Here is a 26,402-nt window from a genome sequence, read left to right as displayed (position 1 = left end):
TTCTATACATCATCTATATTAACTCAACTAGTGATCGGGGCATTTGTAGGCCTTTATTTCTTATTTCATCTGTTTGATCAGTACAAGTGTTCATTTTTAGTGTGAAACAGCTACTACATGTACTCTGAAATGTGCCACGTTAAAGTTAGTGCAGTATAGTGTTCACACATAGTCAACATGTTTCAGAAAAAAGCAATCTGCTGCTTTAGTTCACCAACTGGGCTTTTATTGTGAAACTCAAAGGATAACAAAGCCAGGTGTCATCCTCTTTCAATAATTTCAGATCAGGATCTTATGTTTAGGTCTAATGCATATTATCTGACAGACAAGTCTTTGTTTTATTTTGATTTTTACAAACAAGAGTGAATTTAAAAAATGAGCCAAAATGAACAAAGGAACATAAATTATGTTAGGAAAAGTCAACATACGTTGGTCTATTTTTTCTCCCTCGTGCTTCAGGGTTAACGTTCTCCTAACATCCCCACCATTCTCCCAAACTAATGAGAGGCTTTCTTGAGTGTAATTTATGATTTTATTGAATGTACTTGTTTTTGTAATGTGCGTTTGTGCAGATATTACAAGCGGCTGCAAACCCTTGTCAAAGACCCTCGACACGACTGCGTGCTGTTTGCCAATGAATTTCAGAAGTACTCTTACTGTCCACGAGAGAAGGGCGAGAGCCAGGAAAAATGGCAGACCAGGTCAGTGCTCATTATTTACCACACTCACTGAAGTGTACAGTCAAGTTGCTGCAGCACATGTAGCATAGAAATAGAGTCTATAGAGTCTTTTCCTTTCTCATTTTTTCCTCTTTGTCATGTTTTTTCTTCTACTTATACTTCTTTGACTTCATTTTGTTTTTCTGGGTCAAAGTGTGACGTTACATGTTTCACTAGGTGAAATTTGTAAATCTCATTAATTATAATGGAGATTATGCTAATAAAACATATTCAGTTCTTCAGTAAAGATGAAATACTTGCACCATGGGAAGTCCCCAATCTTGCCTATTGCAGCGTAACTAAGGGAGGATTCAGGGTCACTCAATCCAGCCCTAACTATAAATCAAAAAGGAAAGTTTTAATCCTAATCTTAATAGTGAGAGGGCGTCAGTCTCCCGTGTGCAAATAGGAAGCTGGTTCTACAAAAAAGGGCATGAAGGCTGATGCTCTGCCTCCCATTCTACTTTTGTAAACCCCACAAATAAGCCCGCAGCCTGAGAGTAAAGTGGGTGTGTAAAAGGGGTTTGATTATTCAAGACTTTTCTGTGTAAGAAGATTTTAAATTAAATTCTGGATTTAACAGGGAAGCCAGTATGGGAGAAATATGTTCTTTTGTTCTTGGACTGGATTAACTGAAGGTTTTTCAAATGATGCTTTTAGGACATCCTGATAATCATCCAATCACACAAAATGTCTTTGACTGCACCTGCTGACTACTTCTGCTCAGCAACTCTTGAAAGGAAATTGTGTTTCTAAAAATGTTAAGTCTCTGGGTTTAAAAAATATTTTGTGAAAGTGACATAAATGTATAGTTCACACGTGTGCAAAATTCATCTGGGAGATTTAAAAATGTAAACATTACATTTGAACTTTCTTTCAAATTGTGCAACAGGCCAGCGGTGCAGATGCATATGGCACTTAGAGCACACGTACTGGCTAAGATGTCAATCGAGCATTCATAGTGTTTTGTCCCAATAGGGGTTCAATGGGTAAAGGGGTCATTTTAACATTTTCAAAAATGTTTTTCCTCCACTTCAGGTAGAAAACAAGTGCAGGAACAAAGAAGTCAGGAGGACTTGTGAATGGCAGCTTAAAAGTGATTAATATTTATACCAGTTTAATAGAGAAAAGCACCAAAAGGATTTAATGAGTGTTTTTAATAATAGAGACTTGGTTGTAATGTTAATCACGATCTGACAAACTTTTATGTTGTGCCAACAAATGAAGCTAGAAGTGCAGTGTGTTCTCATGAAATGTGTTTATTATATAGATAAGGCACTCAATTATTTATTTTTTATATTCTTTCTGTGGAAGCACCATTTGAATTACAAGTAGTGTGAAATCATAACTTCCACCTACAAAACAGCAAAAACTTAGTGGGATATGTTAAAGATTATTGCTTTAGCGGGCAATTTGCTTTCATGCATCTTATGCTAAACTTGTGAGTTCATTTAGTGTGTGTGTGTGTGTGTGTGTGTGTGTACTCAGCTGCAGTGTGGTACTACAACCACCTGGCAGGAATGATGAATATAGTGATGATCACTGAGGATCCTGAGGCCGTAGCTCAGTTCAGCAGCCTGACGTCTGGAGTGTACGTCATCTCCGTCCAGGTATATGAAATACCTTTATAATACCATCTACTCTATATCGGCTTCTTATATGTAGCCACCTTACAGGGATTTATCATCATGCATTTAGAGAAACACGTGGTTTGAACACCTAAAACTGAAAGTCAGCTCTTTGTGTTAAAGTCGTTGTGTTGGAGCCTATATGATGGAACAGTTGGTTGGTCTGTATTATTTCACTAATCTTCAGTGGGACTATTGTAGCATGTAGCAGGCATGGGTTTTTGAAACACTTACATTTTTGGCAGCAGTATTAGAACAGTCTCACTTAGAAGTGAAATTGGTGGTTGTTGTCAAACTTTCGGTCATTACACATGATTTCTTGGTTAAGTGACAAAATGTAAATATATGTGGCATTTAGTCTGTTTACATACGGAGAGCTGCACTTTGTTTTTCAATTCATGTCAGCCTAGCAAGCATGCTGTGGTTGTATAAAACACAGTGACAATGAGTCAGAAAACTATTAAACTAGTATGTAAATGAGAATTTCGCTAAAGGTGAAGGTCACAGCCTTGTTTGTAATTGCACTGATTGATCCGAGCTCTGTCAGAAAAAAACAGTTACACTTTTTACCTATTTGTCGATACACTGGTATCGCCATTTAAAATGGTCAATAAATGACAGTTAAAGTAAAGAAGAGAGGTTAGAAACAGCCTTTAGCCATGTTATGGGTATTGATATTATATGTTTGGCTTCACAGGTACTCTGCATCTTCCCTCTTGGCAACGTGTTTGGAACGCCGCAAACACGAGTCGGTCAGAGAGTAAACTCATTGCTCAATAAGGACTGATATCAAGTCTGATGTTTATTTAAAGGAAAAAGAGCAGTACATGCTAGTAGCCGTGAAATTAATATTACATCGCTTTCTATTGTGATACATTTTTGATACATTGCTGCCAGATTTGTATATTTTTATCCAAACATACGTACCCGGGTATTTTTGAAAACGCAGATTTTTCTATGTGTTTGCGCCTTTCGTCCACACGTAAACGGCGTTTTCGGTCACTGAAAACAGAGATTTTCAACCAGAATTGGTAGAATTCATTTAAATTGGTTGGTTTCCTAAAACGGTCGTGGCGTTTAAGCACGGTCCAACAATTAACAACAGGGTTGAGGTTGTTGCTTTGGGAAGCCCATTCCAAAAACTCGCTTTATTTATTCTGAAACCAGTTCTTATATCTATTTAACTATTATTGTAATACTAATACTGAGGACGTCTAACTGTATCAAAAGGTTTAAGCATCTGGCTGTTGATTTGAGGTGAATTTGAAAGATTTTACTCTATTTCTCTTTCTCGAACCTGATAAGGTTAAGTGGAAGAGGATCCAAAACTTAGGCCCTTGAAGGGATGTTACTGGAGCTAAGAAGGCCAACTGAAGTAATTTATTTCTTGACCTGTGTGTTTTTCCTTTGCCAGGATTATTTGCAAAGCTTCTGGTCAGATCTGCAGGCAGCCCATGAACTGTTTAGCTCCATTTCTCAGGCACAACAAGAGACAGAGGGCGACGATGGGGAGAAAGAGTTTCCCGAACATCTTCCCGCTGAAGTCCTGGAGGCTGGTATAAAGTCTGAACGTTACATTCAGGTAAAAATGTACCAACCTGTTGTTGGGTCTAACGCTCAAACCCCGCTGACTCAGCGCTTTCTTTTACTTGCTGCAAGGGGAGAAGGTCTTCATCTGATCTTAGCCCAACTCCAGCCTTCCCTCAAAGCCCTTTTATTAACTTCAGTGGTCACACAAACATCAACATTAATGATGCGACAGATAAGACACGCACATGTGAACGTGTGTCTCTGCAAGAGTGAACATGTGATGTGTGTGTATGTGAATGTGTCTCTGTGAGCATGTGATGTGATCAGTGATGTGTGTGTGTAGAAAACAGAGGTGAGCATTCATGCTAAAGATCTGATCATCTTGTGCAATGACAAACATATTGATCCACAATTCTCTAACTCCTGTTTTAAGTATACCGGATCTCTCTTTAAAACACGAGTTTAAAACAACTGCAGGAACAACGTTTAAATATTTTAGTAGCTTTAAGCCTGTTCATTTTTCAGAGAAACTGCAGGTACCTTTAATACATATACTAATCTATACTAACGAAATACACTGATGAGTGTAGGGAGTGTGCTGAGGAGGTAGGAGTATTTGAGGGGCTGACGAATAAAGAAAATGAGATGAAGAGCAGGACTGTTATTGAATGAAGAAGATATGAACTGTCTCTAAGTTTTCTTGCAGTTTAATTTTAAAGGAGAGAGACAGAAAAAACACATCATTATTATTATTATTATTATTATTTTAAAAAGTCATAAAGGGATTGGCAAGTTACTTTCAGTGAGTCCCCAAGCAAAACATGGCTTAGTATTTGGGGTAGAGACCTTTGTTGCCAGTGGTAAGACTTTTCTTGGTATCAAGTGGAGTAGTCAGAGGGTGACGATGGGGAGAAAGAGTTTCCTGAGGCAGATGGACATCTGCGTCTAAAGGTCAAAGGTCACTCTTTCGAGGATGCCAATGTTCACATTTTGGACAGAGAGGACAGATGGTTTGAAAGAGGAGTGAAAGAAGCCATCTATGTCCACTGTGAGCGACCATCTTTGAACAGAGGCGGGGCTTACGACACCAACTCTCTGCCATCTATAATCCAGTTTTGAGATCCTTCCCAGACGCCTTAACGCCCACTCACATCCTGGGCCATCTGACCTCAGGAATTCGCATGATAAGGTGGGGCCAGGTTTCACAATGAACACACCCGAAACTCTGGCTGATTGGGACCCACACCCAGTTTCACACCTTGGCTCAGGCGATTAGAGGATCATCAGGGGGTCCTTTTGTCCCTCTGTGGGGGGATACTCCCTCTAGGTTTATATCTGGGACTCTCCACCATTTGACCTTAGAACTGAAGAAGCTTCTCGGATGAGAGGTGAAACGTCTTCAAGCAACTTAAAGAAGTCCAGACGCTTTTCTTTGCAAGCTCCTTTGACTACGATGACCTGGATGACTGAGAACCTTCACAGACAGTTTTTGGTTGATATTCTATCGCTCTCCATTAAATGAAACTAACATTAAAGAAATAACATGAATAATTGTTCTTTCTTTGTAACTGAGGAAACCTACAAATTCAGCAGTGATAATTATTTCCCCAACTGTACCTGAGCAGGTATGGAGATGTCACAAAGAGAAGGCAGTGGAGTTTTTCACCAGATTGTTTAACACAACCTCAGTGGCAGAAGAGTAAATGTCTTGTTTCATTCCTTTTTACTAGAGTACACTGAATGTTAACAAGCATCGGGCACAGAACGAGGCTTTCGTCAGGCCGAAGAACTTCTCAACCAAGAGCACAGGTGAAAACGCCTTACATTTTCAAAACAGGTGGAACAGACACATTAAACTTATATTTGCTAGACGTTTCTGATCTCTTCTCCCGACTTTGACCCCCCCCTATCCATCTTAGATCTGACTTGGGATGTGCTTGTGTATGGTCGAAAAAATCGAAACAGAGCGGTGCATGGGGACGAAGTTGTGGTGGAGTTGTTGCCCAAGAACGAGTGGAGAGGGAGGGACACAGCCCTGACTGATGGGGATGAAAAAACTGGAGAGGACAATGAGAGTACACCTCTGCCAACAGGTGGGAATGTTTGTACTCCATTCATTCACATTTGATTTATTTTTGTATTTAATGATATTTTGTGTATTATATTTTCTGTCTGATTTGCCTAAAATATGTTCAGGATATCTCACAAATAAGTAATGAAAACAATGAAGCATCTTGATCGAACCACATGAATGGTTCGATCCGTGGCTCCCCGAGTCTGCAAGCCGAGTATCTTTGGGAAAGATACTAACCCCAAGTTGCTCTCCGATGCATCCATTGGAGTATAGTGAGTGTGAATGTTGCTTAGTAAGCACTTAAACGCATAGAAGGAAGTGCTTGTGTGAATGGGGTGATTGGGTGAGAGTAGAAAAGAGCTGTATAAGAATTAGTCCATTCACCATTCTTGTTTATATCACCTGCATGAAGCAACATTATAAGAACATATTTGGGTGAAATAACATTTGGAAGCTATTTTCTGGACAGGCATTCACAATTAAACTTTTTTTAAAGTTGCTACTGATTTTTATTACAGTTCTGGTGTAATTTGGCACAACTGAACCTCTTCTCCATGGTTCCATTCGTCAGGGAATAGCTTCTTGACAGCCACATTTCCAGAGATTCAAATAACGATGAAGTTTCGTCGAACAACTCAAGGGCCAAATGCATCTCTCAGGTTCTGTGTCACGTCTTTGCTGGTTTTTCCTGCTTTTTAATGACATGGCAGATATTGTTCATCTTCTGTAGAATTTTTTTTACGTCTGACACCTTTTCTTTCGTCCAATACAAAAGAAAGTTTTAAGTCTAGGAGACACAAATGGCAGGGAACGCATCCTGAGCTTCCACTAACATACAGTTCCCTTTACCAAACACAACAGAACAGAGACAGACGGGGCCCCGTAAGTTTGCCAGTGTAACCTCGCAAATGACAAAAGAGAGAAAGAAAGAAAAACACTAATTAATTAAGCACACAACTCAGGGCCCAGTATTCAAAAGGCGAGGAACACTCCTGCAACTATACACGTGGACTCGCACAAATAATCAATAATCTTTTCAGCTGTGGCAGACCTAGAACAGGGAGGGATAGTTCAGGTGCAAAAATACTGTTTTAGCTTGTCACACTTTTAATTTGGCTAATGGGAACACCCTGTGTTTTTACATAAAAAATATGCAACACATAAAATACATTTTAATCTAACTGGAGGCAATTGACCATTGTTAACCCTTCTTATTGTTATTATTTTTACACACGAGGTCCTAAGGACAAAAAACTTCCCCCCCCTGCGGGCGGTCAATCCTTCAAGCTCAGGTCCTCTACCAGAGGCCTGGGAGCTTGAGGGTCCTGCGCAGCATCTCTGCTGTTCCCAGGACTGCGCTCTTCTGGACAGAGATCTCAGATGTTGTTCCCGGGATCTGCTGGAACCACTCGCCTAGCTTGGGAGTCACCGCACCGAGTGCTCAGGTTACCACGGGGACCACTGTTACCGTCACCTCCACATCTTCTCAAGCTCTTCTCTGAGCCCTTGGTACTCTAGCTTCTCATGTTCCTTCGTCCTGATGTTCCTGATGATTGCTAAATCTGTCACTACAGCCGTCTTCCTCTGCTTGTTCACCACCACTATGTCCGATTAGCCATCACCATTTTGTCCGTCTGTATCTGGAAGCCCCGAAGCATCTTAGCTCGGTCATTCTCCATCACACTAAGGGGCGTCTCCCGTTTTGACCTCGGGACTTCCAGGCCATACTCGGCACAGATATTCCCTTTATACTATGCCGGCCACTTGGTTATGGCGTTCCATGTATGTCTGCTAGCATCTTGCACCCTGTTGTTATGTGCTGGATTGTCTCAGGGGCATCTTTACGCTTGTATCTGGGGTCTTGACTGACTGGTCTGGTAGACCCCAGCCTCTATGGATCTTGTACTTATGGCTTCATGTGCTGCCATTATTAGTGCCTCTGTGCTCTATTTCAGTCCAGTCCAGCCACTGGTAGGATTTCTGGATGTGAGCTAGTTCTTTTATCTGTTGGTGGTACTGTGCAGGATCCTGTCCTTCCATGATGGTTCCTCTTCTTGCTCCTCTTTCTTGGGTTTCTGGTGCCTGAGGTATTCACTAAGCACACCTGAAGCCCCTACCAGTCAAAAGTGTGGACACGCCTTTTTTTTAGTGGTTTTTCTGTCATGGCCTGGTACTTCTACATAGTAGATTCTCACTGAAGGCATCAAAACTATGAATGAACACATATGTAATTATGTAGTACATATGTATATACCGGCTCCCCCCCAGTGCTGCGTTCTTTCTCCTCTGCTCTTCTCCCTGTACACCAACTGCTGCACCTCCACCCACCAGTCTGTCAAGCTAATCAAGTTTGCAGATGACACCACCGCTATTGGACTCATCTCGGACGGGGACGAGTCTGCCTACAGGAGGGAGGTTGAACGTCTGGTGTCCTGGTGCAGCCACAACAACCTGGTGCTGAATGCCCAGAAGACAGTGGAGATTATTGTGGGCTTCAGGAAGCACACAGCCCCACTCCCCCCCATCATCCTGACTGACACCCCCATCACCTCTGTGGACTCATTCCGCTTCCTGGGTACCACCATCACCCAGGACCTGAAGTGGGAGCCTCCGTCACCTCCGTCATAAAGAAGGCTCAGCAGAGGATGTGCTTCCTGAGGCAGCTGAAGAAATTCAACCTGCCAACACGGACGATGATGCAATTCTACACCGCAATCATCGAGTCCATCCTCACTTACTCCATAAATGTCTCTCTGTACTGATGTCTGACATTTAACCCCACAGGTCGTATTGTAGGGATCCTGCAGAGGAACTGGAGAGACTACGTGGTAACTTTCCCCACTAGGGATGGGATTCAGTCCCAGAGCAGGAATTCCCAGCGGATACTGACCATACCTTGGGACCAGCGTATTCCTAAAATCCGCATCAGTACTCAACAGGCTGAAGCTCTGCAGGTCTGACTTGACTTACATCTATAGGTTGATTTTATTTTCATGATGTACATTATGGCTTAGTCACATGAGTAAAAATAGGACGGCACCTGCCTTGTAACAAAGAAAAAACGCTGCTTTTCCAGTGATTGCAGTGAATATTTTGCATTCAGCGTTCAATTACAAGTAGTTACGGCAACCAACTGGTCGATCAAAGGTTGAGAATACAACACTGTCAACCTCTGGATGAACGCTTTCAAGGTGATTGCCTTGAAAAGCAGGACTCTATCTCCAGACCATCTTATCACCATTTGATTGGTGTTTTGCACCCTTTAAATAAAAGTAACTGACTGAGAGTAGTTGCAGAATTAGTCCCCGTCTTCCAAAGAAGCATTTCAAAGCCAACAATATTGCAAATTCATTGCACATAGCAACACCGATCTTGTTTGCGCTCCAGTCTCTAGTGTTACTATAGCATTATGCTTTTGTCTCATAGTGTGACCAGTGTTTACTAAGTGCTGTCTCATTTCTATCCCTGTCTTCTCATCCTCACCTAGGACCACAGAGTTGTGGTGCGCATTGATTCATGGGAAAGCACGTCATTCTATCCCAACGGCCATAGTGTACGGGTTTTGGGTCGAGCTGGAGAGCTTGAGACTGAGGTCCAGACCATCCTCCTAGAGAACTGCATCCATATTCTTCCTTTCTCAGACGCACAGGTGAGAGCACCTACGTTAGAGATAAATTCAAGTTTTTACATCTCTAAAAGGCAAATTCCACAAGCCTATATAGTATGTTTCACCTTTCGTATTTAGCTGTTGTGAACCCATCAGCAATTATTGTGAATATAAATATTATGATAAAATGTGATTTTTTTTGATGTCTATAAATTGCAATTAAACAGTTAAATTCAACCATAATTGACGCAAATGGTGGCAAATACCCATCTACACAGTTTGGAAATACTTTGGTGAGTAATTTGCTTCATCCTGTGTGATAAAACTTGCAGGATTCTAGTAAGTTAAGTAATTTCAGAAAATATGTTTTTGTTACTAATTCCCAGCTCTGGTTGTACTTTGGATGTAGGTTTTTGATTGTTAAGGATTAATAAGCTTCAGAATTGTCCAAAAACAGCTGGACATTATTAAAACATTATTACCAAATCACCAAGCAGTGAAAGAACCCTAGCAGCTCCATATACCAAAAGCTTGGGGAAAAAAAGAGTCTGGACTTTTTCTTGAAGATGTTTCACCTCTCATCTGAGAGGTTTCTTCAGTTCTAGGAGAAACTGGTGCAGAGTCCCAGATTTTAAGCCCTATGGGAGTGTCCCCCAGGAGAGATGGACCCCCTAATGATCCTCTACCTAATCACACGAGCCAAGGTGTGAAAATGGGTGTGGGTCACAATCAGCCAAGTATTCGGGTGAACCCACTGTGAATCCTAGCCCCAGCCTATCATGTGATTTCCTGAGGTCAGATGGCCCAGGATGTGAGTGGAAGCGTCTGGGAAGGGATCTCAAAACTGGATTATAGATGGCAGACAGTTGGTGTCGTAAGCCGCTGCCTCTGTTCAAAGATGGTCGCTCACAGTGGACATAGATGCCTCTTTTACTTCTCTTTCAAACTATGTCTTCTGACAGCTGAGTCTTGTCTCATTTTAAGAGCTTCCTTTACATGTGTGTGTTCCCTCTTTTTTCCTTCAGGCTTAGAGGGAACATGTTCTGCCCGGTGGTGTAGGGTCCTGATTACTCAAAGTTTGTGTTCCAGAGGGTGATGGGAGTCAAACAGGAGGTACTGGTCCATGTGTGTGGGCTTCCAGTAAACTTCATGTTGAGGTTTCCGTTCTCTTTAATGCGCACGGCAAAGTCCAGGAATGGCATACTGTTATCCTTTGTGTCTTCCCTGGTGAACTTTGTTTTTATCCACAGCGTTGATGTAAACAGTGAAGGATTCTACTTCCTGGGTTTTGATTTTGACCCATGTGTCATCAACATATCTGTACCAGTGGTTAGGTACTGTCCCTTTAAAAGAGCCAACAGCCTTTCTTTCCACCAGTTACTCCTAGACCTGAAGAAGCTTCTGACAGGTGAAACGTCTTCAAGGAACTTATAGAAGTTTGGACGCTTTTCTTTCCAAGCTCCTTAGACTACGATGACCTGGATGACTGAGAACCTTCACAGACTTATATGACCAAAAGGTTTGCAAGTTGACAGCTCGGTCCATAATAACCCTTAATGTGGTCACCCTACTGTCAGCTTACTTGGCTAAGCTCTTTCAGGACATTGGCCACCTGCTTGATAAGGGCACCTGTATGCATTTTCCCCTTCTCAACCTCATACCAGTGATACTGAGTGGGGTGAGGGAGGAGTAGCTGTCTCTCATTTTTATAGATCCCATACTGGCCCATCAGGCCATTGATGGCAGAACTAGCTTTTCTGTTCCACTACTGGCCATGACCATTGCCTTTGAACATTGACTTGGCGTGATTTTTTTCTTCCACATCCCAAATGGTCAGCACTCTGGGCGTGGCACACGAGTGGCTGATTTAAAATGAAGCAGGTCTCTCTCTGAGAGTCATTGTGAACATTCAGAATGCTAGATCACTTTCTAGATGCTCATTTTATGAAGTATTTGAGAGATTCCTTATCTATACTCTGTTTAGGGATGGGTATCGTTTAGGTTTTATCCGATACCGGTACTTTTGAAACTGTGCGGGTGCTTAAATGGTGCTCTAACCGTTGCTTCCTTCTCTCACCCCAACCGGTCGCAGCAGATGGCCCCGCCCCTCCCTGAGCCTGGTTCTGCTGGAGGTTTCTTCCTGTTAAACAGGAGTTTTTCCTTCCCACTGTTGCCAAAGTGCTGCTCATAGGGGGTCATATGATTGTTGGGTTTTTCTCTGTATCTATGAAGCGCCTTGAGGCGACTTTTGTTGTGATTTGGTGCTATATAAATAAAATTGAATTGAATTGAATTGCTTAAAGAATGGAGAACACAAACTTTGTCCAAAAACCTCTTATGTTTTTATTTTTAGCAGTCTCTTTTTTCTGCAAAATGATAACCAAGTTAGCCTTTTCTTTTGATACAACATACCTACTTTGTTTGGAACCGGTGAATAATGGAAAACATGTTTAGCTGTTTGTTTTTTTTGTAAAAAGATAACGGTGTTAGCTTTTTCTGCAGCTACAGGGCATGTATGGTATCACTCTATCAAACAAGAAGACAGTCGCATGTAACTACGACGGTGTTTGCTAGTTCACCTTACATGCATTAATGTAATAACGTGGTTAGCCTACTCAACGTAAATTACACACGAACAACATTAAGCTCCTCACGCAGAGAAGAACGGTTGCTGCTGCATCATCATCCGTCTGCTACACTGGCAGGGCTAGGGGCCAGGACTCTCCTCTTCGGGTTTTTGGGGGATGTTGCTAACTCCAGGTCCAATAACAGGCAACCCACCCGCAGCAGATGTGCTCGGTGTGAAGTCTCGCAGCAAGCTATCAAATACGGCGCATTTCTCTGCTTTTAAAAAAACGCTATAGCGTTGCCAGGTGTTTCATTGGATTCGAGGTGTTACTTCCTTTGCACAGTATCACAGTATCACCTTAAAGCACTTGTTGCTGCTGAGTTTGCATATTTTGCTGTGAAGTACAGCCAGACTTTTGACCGCTTTGCCTTGGACATTTAATCTGTAGCTCTGCTCTCAAAGAACATACGTACCTGGACCCGCCTACTATCCTCGGAAACGTAAAATGATTGGCTAGAATCCAAAGTGTATGACATCTCAAGAAAAAAAAAAGCCACCCGTATCCGGTATACCCGCACCCAATGTTCCCTCTAATTTTTCATGTGTCTGAGCGAACACAGAAACTCCCTGAGCGATCCCTTGGACCACTGTGAGCAACAGCAGACGTGTGCACTGTGGTGACGCCAGCATTGAATCCATGCAAGTTACATGGTTTATTAAAATAATAAAATTACAGCATTTACATTTATGTTAGACTACTTTTAATTAACTATTTTAGCCCACTTACAATGAAAATTTAAAAAAACAAAACAAAAAAATCTTGTTCATGACCTGTGTAGCATGTTAACACTATTGGAAGTAAAAATAACTTGAACTCCAATTTTGAAAACACAAGTTTCTTTTGTTTTTTTTTCATAAAGCTCTGACTTGTATTATGAGTCTGTGGTCTGGGAGAGAGTCTGTAACTCTGTCTGCAAAATACAGTAAATAATGACCAATGTTGGGTAATTAATTATATAGTTACTTCTTCAAAAAAGTAACTGAGTTATGCAAACAACAAAGTTTTTTGCAGCTGTTTACCTAAAAATGCAGCCAAGGCGTTTTTTTAAATAAACATTTTAAATTATTTAGAGAACAATCATCAAATTGCATCAAATCTGATGCCACACAAATTATTTGTGCCACTCCAAAAATAATTTCTGTCAACTATGAGATGAAGGAGAACAACAGCCTGATACCTGCAGGCCTGACAGCAGCAGATGTGTCACTGCTGTAACACCTGTAACACTCAGCAGTCGCCTCATTGTTCTGACACACACTAAACGTCGCCACGCCGCTTTGCTCGCTAAAACACCGGTGTCGGCACATAAGGACGCTGTCAGAGCCTGTCAACGACATTGATTAGCTGCGTATATACGAATGTGAATCGCATTACTGGCTGGATCCCATACGGGAGCAGCCAGTCACTGACTAACACTGCAAAACAGACTTGTTAAAGTATTGATTTTAATTTCAATTCAGGTTAGATTTTTTTTTTTTTGTGCGCAACGCAGATTTTCTGTGCGCAGAGACCGTGCCAGCAGTGCGCAATTGTGCACACACACAGCTTCGAGGGAACATTGCCGGTACCCATTCCTAACTCTGTTCCACATGTGTTATGTTTCCTTCAGGATTAGCTAAATAAGAGAGGATTATTTTCCATTTATTAAACTGCATTTAGCTACTCTTTCGTATCACATTTACTTTGGGAATGCACCAATTGGTCCACATCCTGTTTATGCAGGGCCCACTTTTAAACGGTAAATTGCTGAAAATGTAGCCATATATAGCGCTTTTCTGTGTCTTGCACTCCTTTGCATAGATTGAAGCATCTGTGTGTTCCTGTTTTGTTGAGTGTATCTGTCTGTGTGGCTGTTGAAGGCTACTGAGAGTGTGACCTTCACAGTTCACCAGAGGACCATCTATTACATTTGTTAGGTTATGCGTTTTTGATATTATTGCATCCTCACTGGCACACTCAGTCCTTAGTGTGGGCTTACCCTGCTCCATACCTTGTTAAGGATAAAGAACTTACAACCTGGAAGTAGATTATATCTCCCATAGTGAGATACAGAGAATGGTTGCTTACCAGGGTAACTCTGGTTTTCTGAAACCCAGGTGATGTTTGGTTTTCACCTCCAAACAATCGCAGTCAGAGATCAGGTGAAAGAGGAAAGAGCAGAGAGCGTCAAAATAAAAGGGAAATTATGGGAGCAAACACCAGAGTTTAACAATTGTTCATCACTAAATACAGTACAGATATTTTAATAAGGAGAGGTTATTTGAAAGAATGAAATTGATTTACTGATGAACAGAATTTAAACAGGTGATTTGCCGTTAGACTCAGATGGCCTATCTCAGCGGAACAGAACCCCGTCTGTGAAAAGGATTAGAGCAGGAGCCCCGAGAGCCTGGAAGCTGGTGGTGGAATGGTTGAATGGAGCATGAGTGATGAGATGAGGCGTGTACAAGGAAGAATAACCGAGGACACAGCATGAATGCTGATTGGCCTGGAGAAGGTGATTGGACTAGACCACTTCAGGAACGCCTTTAGCCACACCTCACCAGGTGTAGACAATCGGCAGTTAAACCTAGGCAACACCTGAAGACAACTGCATTTCCACTGTAAGGAGTGTAAGGGTTGCAATGGGCTGTAACAAAGGACAAGCACAGATGAGTCCACTATCATAGACTGGAACATCATTCATAACTTTTTATGTTATAAAGGGGGTGGCAGTAGAGCTTCTGTGATTGGTCACATCAGAGAGTGCTTGGTTATCAGAGAGTTACCATAGTAACCAAAGGTTTTAAAGATTGCAATATAGCTATTGTTGTCCAGAGGGGCCGATGGTGCGATATGGCAGCCTCGCTTCTGTCAGTCTGCCCCAGGGCAGCTGTGGCTACAACTGTAGCTGCCTCCACCAGTGTGTGAATGTGAGAGTGAATGAATAGTGGCATTGTAAAGCGCTTTGGGTGCCTTGGAAAGCGCTATATAAATCCAATCCATTATTATTATTATTATTATTATTATTATCAAATCAACAAAATATTAAAGAATCATTAAATATGTGGAATAGTTCATTCTTTCCTTTTTTCATCAGTGGTTTACACACTGGCTTGCAGGCAAAATGTCACTGGTTCGATTGCAACCGGAGATACAAATCAGGGTTGTGCCTGGAAGGGCATCTGGTATAAAACTCTGCCGTATCAAAAGATGCTGAGCTATCAGGTGTGGTGACCCCTTGTGACAAGGGAGCAACTGAAAGTGAAACACTGTTTTGCTTTGTCTTTGTGTAAAGTGTCCTTGAGTGTTTTGAAAGGCGCTTAATAAAATGTATTATTATTATTATTATTATTATTAATGTTTTGTATAGAATCATAACAAAATGTGAAAAGTTCAAAAGACTATGCGGCTGTTTAGCTGTGCCTGTCCGTCTGCCATCAGCTGAGAGAGATGCCGGTCAACTCTCTGGAGAAGCCGTGGACGGTAGACCCCTCTGAGGTGGCAGAGCGGCGGGATCTTAGGGACAGTCGCCTGGTGTTCAGCATCGATCCACGCGGCTGTGAAGATGTAGACGACACGCTGTCTGTACACAAGCTCCCCAACAGAAGGCTGGAGCTGGGAGTTCACATTGCTGATGTCACTCACTTTGTCAAAGAGGGTTCGCTCACAGACTTGGAGGCACGTTCAAGGTGAGGAACTGGTTGGAGTGGTTGGGTAGAGTAGGTGGGATATAAAAGGATAAAAGAAAATTACAGCATCTTGCATAAGTGTTCAGAGGAACTTTCAGAAGTACAAAGAGGCAAGAAAGTTGTTGCCTGAATTAATGTTGCATCAGCAGCATGCCTTGTAGCGCAATTATAAATAACACAGAGGGCCACCTTAAATAAGGCTCGTGTCTGATGTGAAGCATTAAGCCTTAAATGTCTATCATTTAATCACATGTAGAAGGACTTCACAGGGTCCATGATGGCTTTGAAAGTATCACTGGCACCAGGAATTGAACCAATGGTCAGCACATTGTTGGTTCAATCCCTGATGCCTTCGGGCTTCATGTTAAAGTCACCTTGCACAAAATACTTAACCCCCAAATTTCCCTGGATGCATCCGTTAGTGTGAGTGTGCATGTGAGAGAAAATGCTTAAAGGTATAGACTAACGCGCTGTATGAATATGTGTGCGAATGGACGAATGCTGGTCGTGCTAAAAGGTGGTTGGGGTTCTCACAGTAGAGAACTGCTACACACAGAACACAGTGGTCCATGTTGTTACGAAGAACTTGTGCTCATTTTGAGTACGATGCCATTAACAGGACAGGGGAATGTTTCCGCTGTGGGAAAGCCTGAGTGATTTTCACTGTGGCCTTCATAAACATATATTACTACGGGACATGGCAGCCATACTTGTACACAACATTCAACCAGAAGGTCATGCAGCAAAAAAAGGAAAAATGAGTCCGCTTCCAACTAAATTAGTTTTATTCTACTGAGTGGTAGAAGTAAAGAACAGTGTGTCACACATCATTTGTTTTCAGATCCCCTTTGTACAGTTACGGGTGTCAGGAAAACACCGGAGGTCACATGATGGCATGTGACCTTGAGTACCTGATGTTAATGGTTTGTCTATAATTGGCTTTCAGTGCATCTTATTAATAAAGAGGATGATGATACAAGACAGTTGAACCACAGTAATAGAACAAGAAGATATTCATCTGTGTTTATGTCCAGATATATGCACATGTTCTGATTTATTTATTTATTTTGTGCTGTATTGTACAAATGAATAAAACTGAGTTTAAAATATCTGCAGTAAATGAAGTGAAGGTCGGGGCTGCAAAAGTAATGCTTGCACTTGATCTCCACAAATTTTCCTTCCTGGGAACATGCAGCGATGACACCATGTGACAGGGAAGCAGCCCAAAAAAATTTGTGTCACAGCTGAACGGCCGACAAATCTGCAGCAAATGCATTCTGCTGTCATCTCGGTGTAATCTCGCTATAATCCAAAATCTCTACGGAATTCTTTCAGCACCTTGTTGAGTCTTGGAAGTGAAGAAAGGAGTGTTCAGAAGGCAGAAGTGTCTAACCCAGTGCTAATAAAATGTATCTGATAAAGTGTAGTCTGCAGATAAATTAGTAAGAAGGTCCATGAAGTGCATGTCGTTTTTTAAAGGCAGCAGCAGCAGCAGCAGCAGCATGTACAGAAGATGATTGAGAGCCGAGTGAGGAGAGAAACTCCGTGTAGACTGTTAACAACGTGCACTTATAAAATAATACTGAAATCTTACTATATATTTTTTATGTTGTGATTTTTAATGTAGTTTTGGTCCTCTGCTTTCTCTCTGACTTACTCTAAAATTCCATTTTACATTTCATAGCTGTCCACAAAGCAGCGTGCAGATCACCCACCTGTCCAGCTCGCCTCCACACTTTAAAGAAGTAAATTAAAATCTCATGATTGTGGTTTGAAGCCTTAAATTCTATTTCAGAAAATGGGGAATATTTATTAAATCATAAGAAAAACATTTTGCTTATTTATTTCATCCTTCCTGACTTATTAATAAACAGAAGGATGAAAATGACAAAGGTGGAACAAACTCTGAATATTTAGTACTTATTTTCAAATTATGTCTCACTTTTGATTAGAAAGAAGATGATAAAGCTGCTGCTTTGATCTCATTGCCTTTTTATATTTATTATGTCACTTCTTAAGGGCTACAACCTACTACCTGGCAGACCGCAGGTACGACATGCTGCCTGCTATTCTCAGCGCAGACCTTTGCTCACTGCTGGGAGGTGCTGACAGGTTAGTAGACTTCCCATCACACGTTTCATTTTCATATGCTTAAAATGCATGCTAGTTGTGTAACTGACACTTTCAAATTCAGGTATGCAATGAGCGTGCTTTGGGAGCTTGACGCAGAATCCCTTGAAGTCCAAGAGGTCTGGTATGGTCGTACACTCATCCGCTCCTCCTATCAGCTCCACTACGAGCTGGCTCAGGCGCTCCTCAACGGAGAACAGGTTGAGGTAGCGGAACTGGCCAACCTGGGTCCTCAGGAAAAGGGTTCTAAGCTAGCTCAACTCACTGAGGCACTTGAGATGCTCACACATGTAGCCAGACATCTTCGGGCAAAGAGGGACAGAGGAGGAGCGCTGGAGCTGGAAGGAGTGGAGGTATGATTGGTTTCTTGTATCTTCATAGAGTATTTTGTGTGTTTTGGTAATGTGTGTACTTAACAGTAAGACTATATAAATAAAGACTGCAAACATTTAAGGTTCATGTTCTTAATTGAAAGCGTAAGCATGTTATAGCTGAGTGTCTAACCCTAACACATCGTCACTACTGACGTCTAACATACGACACAAAATGATTCAATGAATCTGAAGTGAATCAAACAAAGTAAACCGTGCACATAGCTTCAGTGGAGAGAAATCCATTCTGCACATTAAAAACTGGAACCACTATCTTTCTCGCACATTTCAGCTGCAGAAGATTCTCCCTTCTAAGCTTCTGTCTAAGTGAAAGTTTGACTTAACCTCTGTGTTTGGTCATTTTGTCAGATGACATCATGGTTAGAAAATTCAGTATCAGTCACCCCGAAACACTTCATACAGCCGAGGGGAGGAAATCAGGTCAAAAGACACCTGTGGAAAAGGGCCAGGGATTAATGATAACTAATGATTAAATGGAGATTGGTCTATAAACATGTAGTCAGTGATAATGATGACAAAGAGGTGATGATGATGTTCGGCGTCATCATGAGAATCCCCCAGCTGCCACGGTCTATTGCAGCATAACTAAGGGAGGATTCAGGGTCACCTGGTCCAGCCCTAACTATATGCTTTAGCAAAAAGGAAAGTTTGAAGCCTAATCTTAAAAGTAGAGATAGTGTCTGTCTCCTGAATCCAAACTGGAAGCTGGTTCCACAGAAGAGGGGCCTGAAAACTGAAGGCTCTGCCTCCCATTCTACTTTTAAATACTCTAGGAACAACAAGTAGGCCTGCAGAGCGAGAGCGAAGTGCTCTAATAGGGTGATATGGTACTACAAGGTCATTAAGATAAGATGGGGCCTGATTATTTAAGACCTTGTATGTGAGGAGCAGGATTTTGAATTCTGGATTTAACAGGAAGCCAATGAAGGGAATCTGCTCTCTCTTTCTAGTCCCTGTCAGGACTCTTGCTGCAGCATTTTGGATCAGCTGAAGGCTTTTCAGCGAGTTTTTTGGACATCCTGATAATAATGAATTACAGTCGTCCAGCCTGGAAGTAATAAATGCATGAACTAGTTTTTCAGCGTCACTCTGAGACAGGATATTTCTAACTTTAGAGATGTTGCACAAATGGAAGAACGCAGTCTTACATATTTGTTTAATATGTGCATTGAAGGACATGTCCTGGTCAAACATGACTCCAAGGTTCCTCACAGCGTTACTGGAGGCCAAGGTAATGCCATCCAGAGTAAGAATCTGCTTAGATACCATATTTCTAACATGTTCAGGACTCAGTACAATAACTGAATGAATTTAGACGCAGGAGTCTTCCAGGTCTTTATGTTTAGTTTGGTTTTTTGCTGTGTTATTTACAGAATTACAGATGGATACCATATATTTCTTTTCATCGATAATAAATTATAGTACGGTCTAATAGAGACGTTATTTTTAAAATCAGGCGTCTAAGCAGAACACGTTCCTCAGCAGAAAACATTTTATCAGAAAGTCATTTCAGTGAGAATATTGGAATAAAGAAACCAAGCACTCCACTGTGAAACCACTGACAGTTTTCACATTAGATCACAGCCATTTATCTACAGCGGCTGGTCGGCCATCTGTTAAAACCTCATATGGACAATTCCTGTTGTTCTATAAGATGCTCTCTAATAGGATGTCTTGGATTTATTTATTATTCAGTTATTGCATTCCTGTTATGGCTGTACGCACACAGAATATTGATATGAAGTAAAAATGATTCTCTCGGGTTGCTTCTGGGATAGTGGAAAAACCAATATATTTCTAAAAGTGTGTTTAATGATTGAGCTGCCACCCAAAAATCAAGTTCTTATCTTGACAAAGCTGGATTATTGACCGCTGGTGAAACATCTGTTGTCCTGAAGGATAAGGACAACAGATGTTTCATCTTGATCTATTATATAAAACGGCCAAAACTGTGTTCAAATCCAAACTTTCTGGCTTCTTTTGGTTCCTGCTGAAGTACTTTGGGTCCCCTCAGTTCATCCTTAGTCTGAGAAAAGTTTTGTTCTCTCTTTAAGGCACATTTCCTTTGAGCTAACTTAAACTCTGATTGGCTGTCCACTATAAACAAAAAGCATGAACAGCAGATCGGTGGAGTTTCTGTGCCCATGAGCAGAGCTGTGTGCCTGTTAGGGATATGTGTTCTTACTGGTATGATAGAGAGCTGAACGTAGGAAAGACAGTAGACTGTTTTCAGGTTGAGATTCATTCACATTTGGTTCTCCGTGCAGCATTTGTTCCGGTGGAATGGTGCATGTTCAACTGAGTTAAAGTAAACTGTAGTAAAATGTGGCCCACTGATGCATTTTCATATTCTTTTTCATTGAAGTCACGTTAGAAGCATTTTCCCTTTTCAGGTGGGTGCCCAGCTGGATGAGGAGAGGAACATTACGGCCCTGGTCCCTCGTCAGCCCCTGGAGGTCCATGAGACCGTGGCAGAGTGCATGATTTACGCCAACCACTGGGTGGCCCGCAAGATCCAGGAAGCTTTCCCCAACCAGGCCCTTCTAAGGTGTCACCCACCACCACAACAGGAGCTATTCAACCAGCTGGTGGACACTGCAAAGGCCAAAGGTTTCACCATTGACACCAGGTAATGTTTTTGACTGTTCAGTATAGAAACTGAGGAAATGCATATTGTAGTCCAACGCACATCATGTTCAGACACACAAGTGTGTGAACCTGAAATGTTTGATAACACGGGGACACACTCAGGTGTCACATGAGCAGTCAGACAAGAAGAAGACATGTTCCTTCAGCTCAGGTTGAGGTTGAAGCCAAATATGCTTCCAAACCAAAGACTAGAACATATGATGAAGCATATCTTGCCTTTGGCTTCAGCTTCACAACAGCTGTCGTGGCAAGGTCGGTCTCCCCGACAGAATTAGTTTCCCCTGCGTCGGGAGCACACGCTGGGCTGTCCAAATCACGGACAAACAGGATCCCACATTCTTGATTTTCAGTTCACAAACACTTCTTATAACGACTAACTACTCCTGAAACTTTGGAGGTTTTAGCTCTTTACACAGTAAAGTTACAGGATAAATATAATTATCAGGCAAAATGTCCTTCGTTTGTTAAAATAATCCCGTCTGATACCACGAGAGGACAATAAATATTTCATTTTCTGTTGTAACCCTTAAACTGAATGGTAATGTAACGACACTCAGGTTTCACTTTTTTACAAAACTAAAACATCACTACTTCCACGTCTGACTGTTTGTAATGGAGGCGGCGTAACCTGGATCCACACTCCGTGCCCAGCGAACGCTCGCCACGCAGGGGGAACACATGCTGTCGGCGATGCCGACCTCGGCACAACGCTGATCCTGCCGCAGTTTGTTCCCCGGTTCAAATCCCGGACAAACAGGATCCCACAGCTGTTTATGCTTTTAAACCCGTTTTGCACAGAGAGCAGTGTTGAATATTCTCACACGGGAACAAAACAAACAACTCAAATAATTAAAGATGGTTTGTTTTTCTGTTTTTTAAAAGAGGCAGTGATTTATTTAATTACAACCTGTAATCTATTACAGTTAACTTTTATTTGTTTAACTGTTTACAAAAGGTCTGAGGATCTGAGGCGTGGAATGAACTGCAATGGAGTTTGAAAACAAAATATGAATGTGCGGTTGGAGGATTGTGGGGGGGGGGGGGGTTAAACCAACAGCAGAACCGGTCCCAGGACAAGAGACATGGTGATGCAAGTAGCTTTGTGTCACTGACTGCTGAGATGAGAGGCCTCACTCATCCCTGGTTTCTGGCTCTGTTCCTTCAGGTCCAACAAGGCTTTAGCTGCCTCACTGGACCGAGCTGTGGACCCACAGGACCCCTTGGTGAACAGGTTGTTCAGAATGATGGCCACCACTGCTATGTCACAGGCTCTGTACTTCTCCACTGGTGCTCATCCTCAAGACCAATACTACCATTATGGTACGATACCGCTGCACAGCTTTTATTGGCTGCACTAGAGTTTCAGTGTGACTGTGGGTCAGTCCATCCATCACACGTCTGCACACACTTGTCCAACGTCTGTTGTTTGTGAAGAATTATTCGACTGAGAACTAGAAAGAAGGCTAACGTGCTGATATTTGCTTCGTTGTCGTAGGTCTGGCTCTGGATCGCTACACACACTTTACCTCACCCATCCGTCGGTACGCAGACATTGTCGTGCACCGCCTTCTTACCGCAGCCCTGCACATGCAGAGGGGCGTTGTATCTGGTAAAGCACCAGCCAGTAACAAAGAAGTGGAGGAAATGGCTCACCATGTCAACAGCAAGAACAGGGTCAGGGGTGTTTTATTGTTTGTGTTTTTCAATGATTCACCTCTTACTCTATTAACAGAAGCTGTGCTGACGTCTGTGTTTCATTTGCAGGCAGCACAGGCAGCCCAAATGCGATCCACAGCACTGTTTCAGTGTCTGTTTTTCAGAGAACGAGACCCTCAGACAGACCCGTGCTGTGTGGCTGACGCTGTTGTCTACTCCATTCGAGACAACGGTGTCTTGGTGTTTATCCCAGAGTAAGAACCTTCAGTCCTGTGTTTTGTTCTGCAGTCTTCTTCTTTTCCTTTGTTTAATGGAGCTGTACAGCAGCTCACAGACGGCCAACCACTCGTGTATTTTTAATAGACGAATTCAAAGTTTATGACAATGAATGAATTTGTTGGAAGATGTAATTGCACGCTAATCAATGTATATTTAACAGTATACACGCTAGTTTTATTTTCTCTTAAAAAACCTCAAAATGAGTTTTAAATTGTATAAATTTACTAAACTAATTCCTTAAACATTTATTGTGAGCAGGGAAAATCGGCTAAAACCCCGAATCTTTTCTCTACCAGGCTTTAAATAAGTTAATTGCATTGCTGAAGTTGAGTCTGTGGGGAGGGACGGTGCTTTGGAGCCAGCCTTGTGTTTGTGGCACTTCTACGTTAGCTTAGCTAACCTCTGGAGGTTGCTGCTTGTTTATTGCAAGGAAAGTGTAATTTAATAACATCAGTGTTCTCCATGCTTGTGGTGTTACAGGGATATGCAATATTAACAGTTTATTAAAATGTAACCTGTGGTCATTTTGAGAAGGCTGTAGAATCCATGTAATGATTAAAATCACAGGGCGCAAAGCAGGTTGAGTAATATCACTGAGTAAGTAAGGCTGCCTCTGACCACAGCCATGTTGTTCACAGGTATGGTGTGAGGGGGCCTGTGTATCTGAAGAACAAAGAGGGCCTGGTGGTGGTAGCGGGACAGGACGGCAGCTGTGATTGGCAGGGTGGCACTGTGCGAAAATACCCGGACCGCATTACCACCACCTCCAGCTGTGGCACCTCCACCTTCAAACTGTTTGACCACATCACCGTAAGTCACAGAAAACGCTAATCAATCATTTTAGAAGGTTTCCAGCAATGCAGCGCCTAAAGGCGACGATTCCAAATATATATGCATGAGTGTATATGAATCACAGGTTCATACGACTACTGGATCTTTTGTGGTCCAACATTAAGAGACGTTTTATGATCTTGTTGTGATAAAGTGTTGTGTGGTTGCTGCTTTGTTAGCTAATCTCAAGGTAACAAAACGTCAGTAAGATGAATGAGACGAAAATGATTCCTGAAAATAAATCATTTAAAGTTATTCAGTTTATTGTTTTTAAATATTATATGAAAACAAAAACATAAGTGTGGGGGGGGGGGGGGAGGCTCTCCTCCAAGACAAGAAATGTAATGCTTCCAGTTTGTGGCGTTTCTACACAAACCTTTTTGTAAAGGGAGATAAAAAATGACAGTGGGCGGTAATTGTTTTCACATAAACGCCTTTAAACGCTGCACGGTCGCACTCTCTCTCTCGCACTCGATAAATGATCCATTGTTGCTCTGCACACGTTTGTTACCACAAACGTCGCATGCACTTATGTCATTGTCATAAGAGACACTCTTGCAAACAAACTCACGGTTTAGTAACACAGTAGAGCAGCGTGTTTACGGGACAGTAAAAGTAATCTAATTACCTTTTTTGCAACAGTAATCCCTTACTTTACTCGTTACTTGAAAAAAGTAATCTAATTATGCATTGCTGCCCATCACTGGCGTCAAGTTATATTAAGTTCAGGCATGTTACACACGATGATTGTGAGGAATAAGTGCATGTGATTTAAGCAAAAAGAGCAGGAAACATTACCCTAAGGTTAGCTAACAAAAAGAAACTGAAGTAACGGTGTGTTATTCTCACATCTTTGGCTTTAAGACATGAAAAAGTGACAGAGTACTGCTGCTTCCACTGTTATCAACATCTTTTCTTTCTTTCATGGACTTATCCTGGGGTCATAAATGTCAAAGGGCAAAGGCAATGCTAACAACATAGCTTACTGATGGATGATGATGGATGACACATGTGGCCAAAACAAGATAGAAAGAAACATTAGCCCAAACACAAGTTGTCCACCACAGCATTGACTGCTGTCAAGCTATGATCATATCAAACAAAGAGATGATGATGATATTCAACAAACAAATCAACAAAACAACAACCTCACTGTGACACTTGACCGAGGTCACAGTGTTAATGAATGTTTTTCTCCCCCTCTGCTCCAGTCTCCACGTCGTGTGAATGTTAGAAAGCACAGTAAAGAAAGTTCGTGTACGGATGGATGAACGTTTGTTACATTGGATACGTGTGTGTAACATACGTATCCAATTTATCCTATTTATGAACAAAATTGTGGCACAGTCGGAAACTTCTCCACTCTACACCACTGTCTACTTAGCTGTGACGCTGCGCACAGTGCTGAGAGGACTGCTGTTATATATTACGTCACAAACCTTAAGTGGGCCTGTCTTTGCATAGCATTCCATTAGACTATTTTCAGTAGGTGCCATTACTGTGTAGTGATCGAACTGAGGAATACTGTGACTTACGTTCTCTGCTCTCTTCAGGTTCGTATTTCTGTCCACTCTTCAACTTGCCACGCTGACCGTCTAAACCTCGAGGTCATCAGCAACAAGCCTCACCACAGTGCCAAGTCCCAGCAGCCCAGCCCTCAGGGCCGCAGTCAGCTGGTCAAAGAGGTGGTGCGTCAGAATGAAGAGGCGCTGGCTCAGGAGAAGACAGCCCGGCGCCCCAAACTCTCCAAAGAGGAAAGAGAGTTTCGTCAGAGCAAAACTCCCAGTCTGTACTCTATTCTGGAAGAAATCAGAGAGTTGGCTCTGATGGATCTGGAAAGGGCTTCACGCCTCCCGGCAACAACAGCATAGAAACGCTGTAGCCCAGCTTTACCTCCAAGCAGACACTTGTGAGAACTGCACGCTGTGCGCTAACAGAACGGTGATCATTGAAGATCACTCGTGCTGAGTCATCCAGGTCATTCTTGTAGCTCCAGATTGTGTGTGGACAAACCACACGAGTGTGTGAAGTCACAGGAAAGCAAACACAATATTAAGTAAAAACATGTCCCGCCATCTTTTTAGAAACCAGAGTCAAACCGAATCAGTGGATACGTTTTGTAAAAGTTAGTTTTTAAAATCACATCAAGTTAAACTTAGTTGTAAGGAGGATAGGGAACGTGTTAATGCCAGTGAAGTGTCAGCAGTTACTTTGACAAGACCTAGTACTCACTGCAAATGTGGTTCAATCCTGCAGGAAACTAGTCAACTGCAGCAGGTTAAAGAAGTCTGGTAACAAAAGGCTTTTCTCTCAGCACCAGTGATCTCAATATCTCACTGGTGGGATCAATGTCTTGTGTAAATTAAATGTCTTGTGTTATAGAACCATTTTTGGTGAGTTCACACATATTGTACTACCTGTGACCACTTCATACAAAACCCAGCACGAGTATTGTTCTGGAGATGATAAAACGTCCACTCGTCCATTTTCTTCTGCACGTCCTGGAATCTGTCCCAGCTGTCATAGGGTGAGAGGCAGGATACGCCCTGGACAGGTCACCGGACTGATAAAACTTCATGTCACTCATTAGCAGACTTTAAAATAAA

At 42.1% G+C, this 26,402-nt stretch overlaps 2 protein-coding genes across 2 annotated transcripts in view; both read left to right on the top strand.

The window, feature by feature from the left end:
- LOC146625106 (uncharacterized) overlaps window positions 1-26,402 on the top strand; it is a 126,688-nt gene that overhangs the window by 21,991 nt on the left and 78,295 nt on the right. The gene's annotated exons all lie outside the window — the stretch shown is intronic.
- LOC146625115 (DIS3-like exonuclease 1) overlaps window positions 1-26,402 on the top strand; it is a 27,792-nt gene extending 1,390 nt beyond the window's left edge. The window contains exons 2-17 of the mRNA XM_085362708.1: window positions 573-701; window positions 2,208-2,329; window positions 3,762-3,929; window positions 5,608-5,686; window positions 5,797-5,970; window positions 8,736-8,905; window positions 9,439-9,600; window positions 15,612-15,859; window positions 17,879-17,971; window positions 18,054-18,342; window positions 20,775-21,010; window positions 22,196-22,350; window positions 22,526-22,704; window positions 22,795-22,940; window positions 23,604-23,775; window positions 25,350-26,402. Of these exons, the coding sequence (XP_085218834.1) occupies window positions 573-701; window positions 2,208-2,329; window positions 3,762-3,929; window positions 5,608-5,686; window positions 5,797-5,970; window positions 8,736-8,905; window positions 9,439-9,600; window positions 15,612-15,859; window positions 17,879-17,971; window positions 18,054-18,342; window positions 20,775-21,010; window positions 22,196-22,350; window positions 22,526-22,704; window positions 22,795-22,940; window positions 23,604-23,775; window positions 25,350-25,667 (2,840 nt within the window). The 3' untranslated portion in view covers window positions 25,668-26,402. The remainder of the gene's footprint in view (window positions 1-572; window positions 702-2,207; window positions 2,330-3,761; window positions 3,930-5,607; window positions 5,687-5,796; window positions 5,971-8,735; window positions 8,906-9,438; window positions 9,601-15,611; window positions 15,860-17,878; window positions 17,972-18,053; window positions 18,343-20,774; window positions 21,011-22,195; window positions 22,351-22,525; window positions 22,705-22,794; window positions 22,941-23,603; window positions 23,776-25,349) is intronic.

Source organism: Diplotaxodon limnothrissa, linkage group LG9 (assembly GCF_057381915.1).
Source record: "Diplotaxodon limnothrissa isolate DT_005_m linkage group LG9, D_limnothrissa_male_GT1.1, whole genome shotgun sequence".
NCBI lineage: Eukaryota > Metazoa > Chordata > Actinopteri > Cichliformes > Cichlidae > Diplotaxodon > Diplotaxodon limnothrissa.
This window is presented reverse-complemented; position numbering and strand designations above follow the sequence as displayed.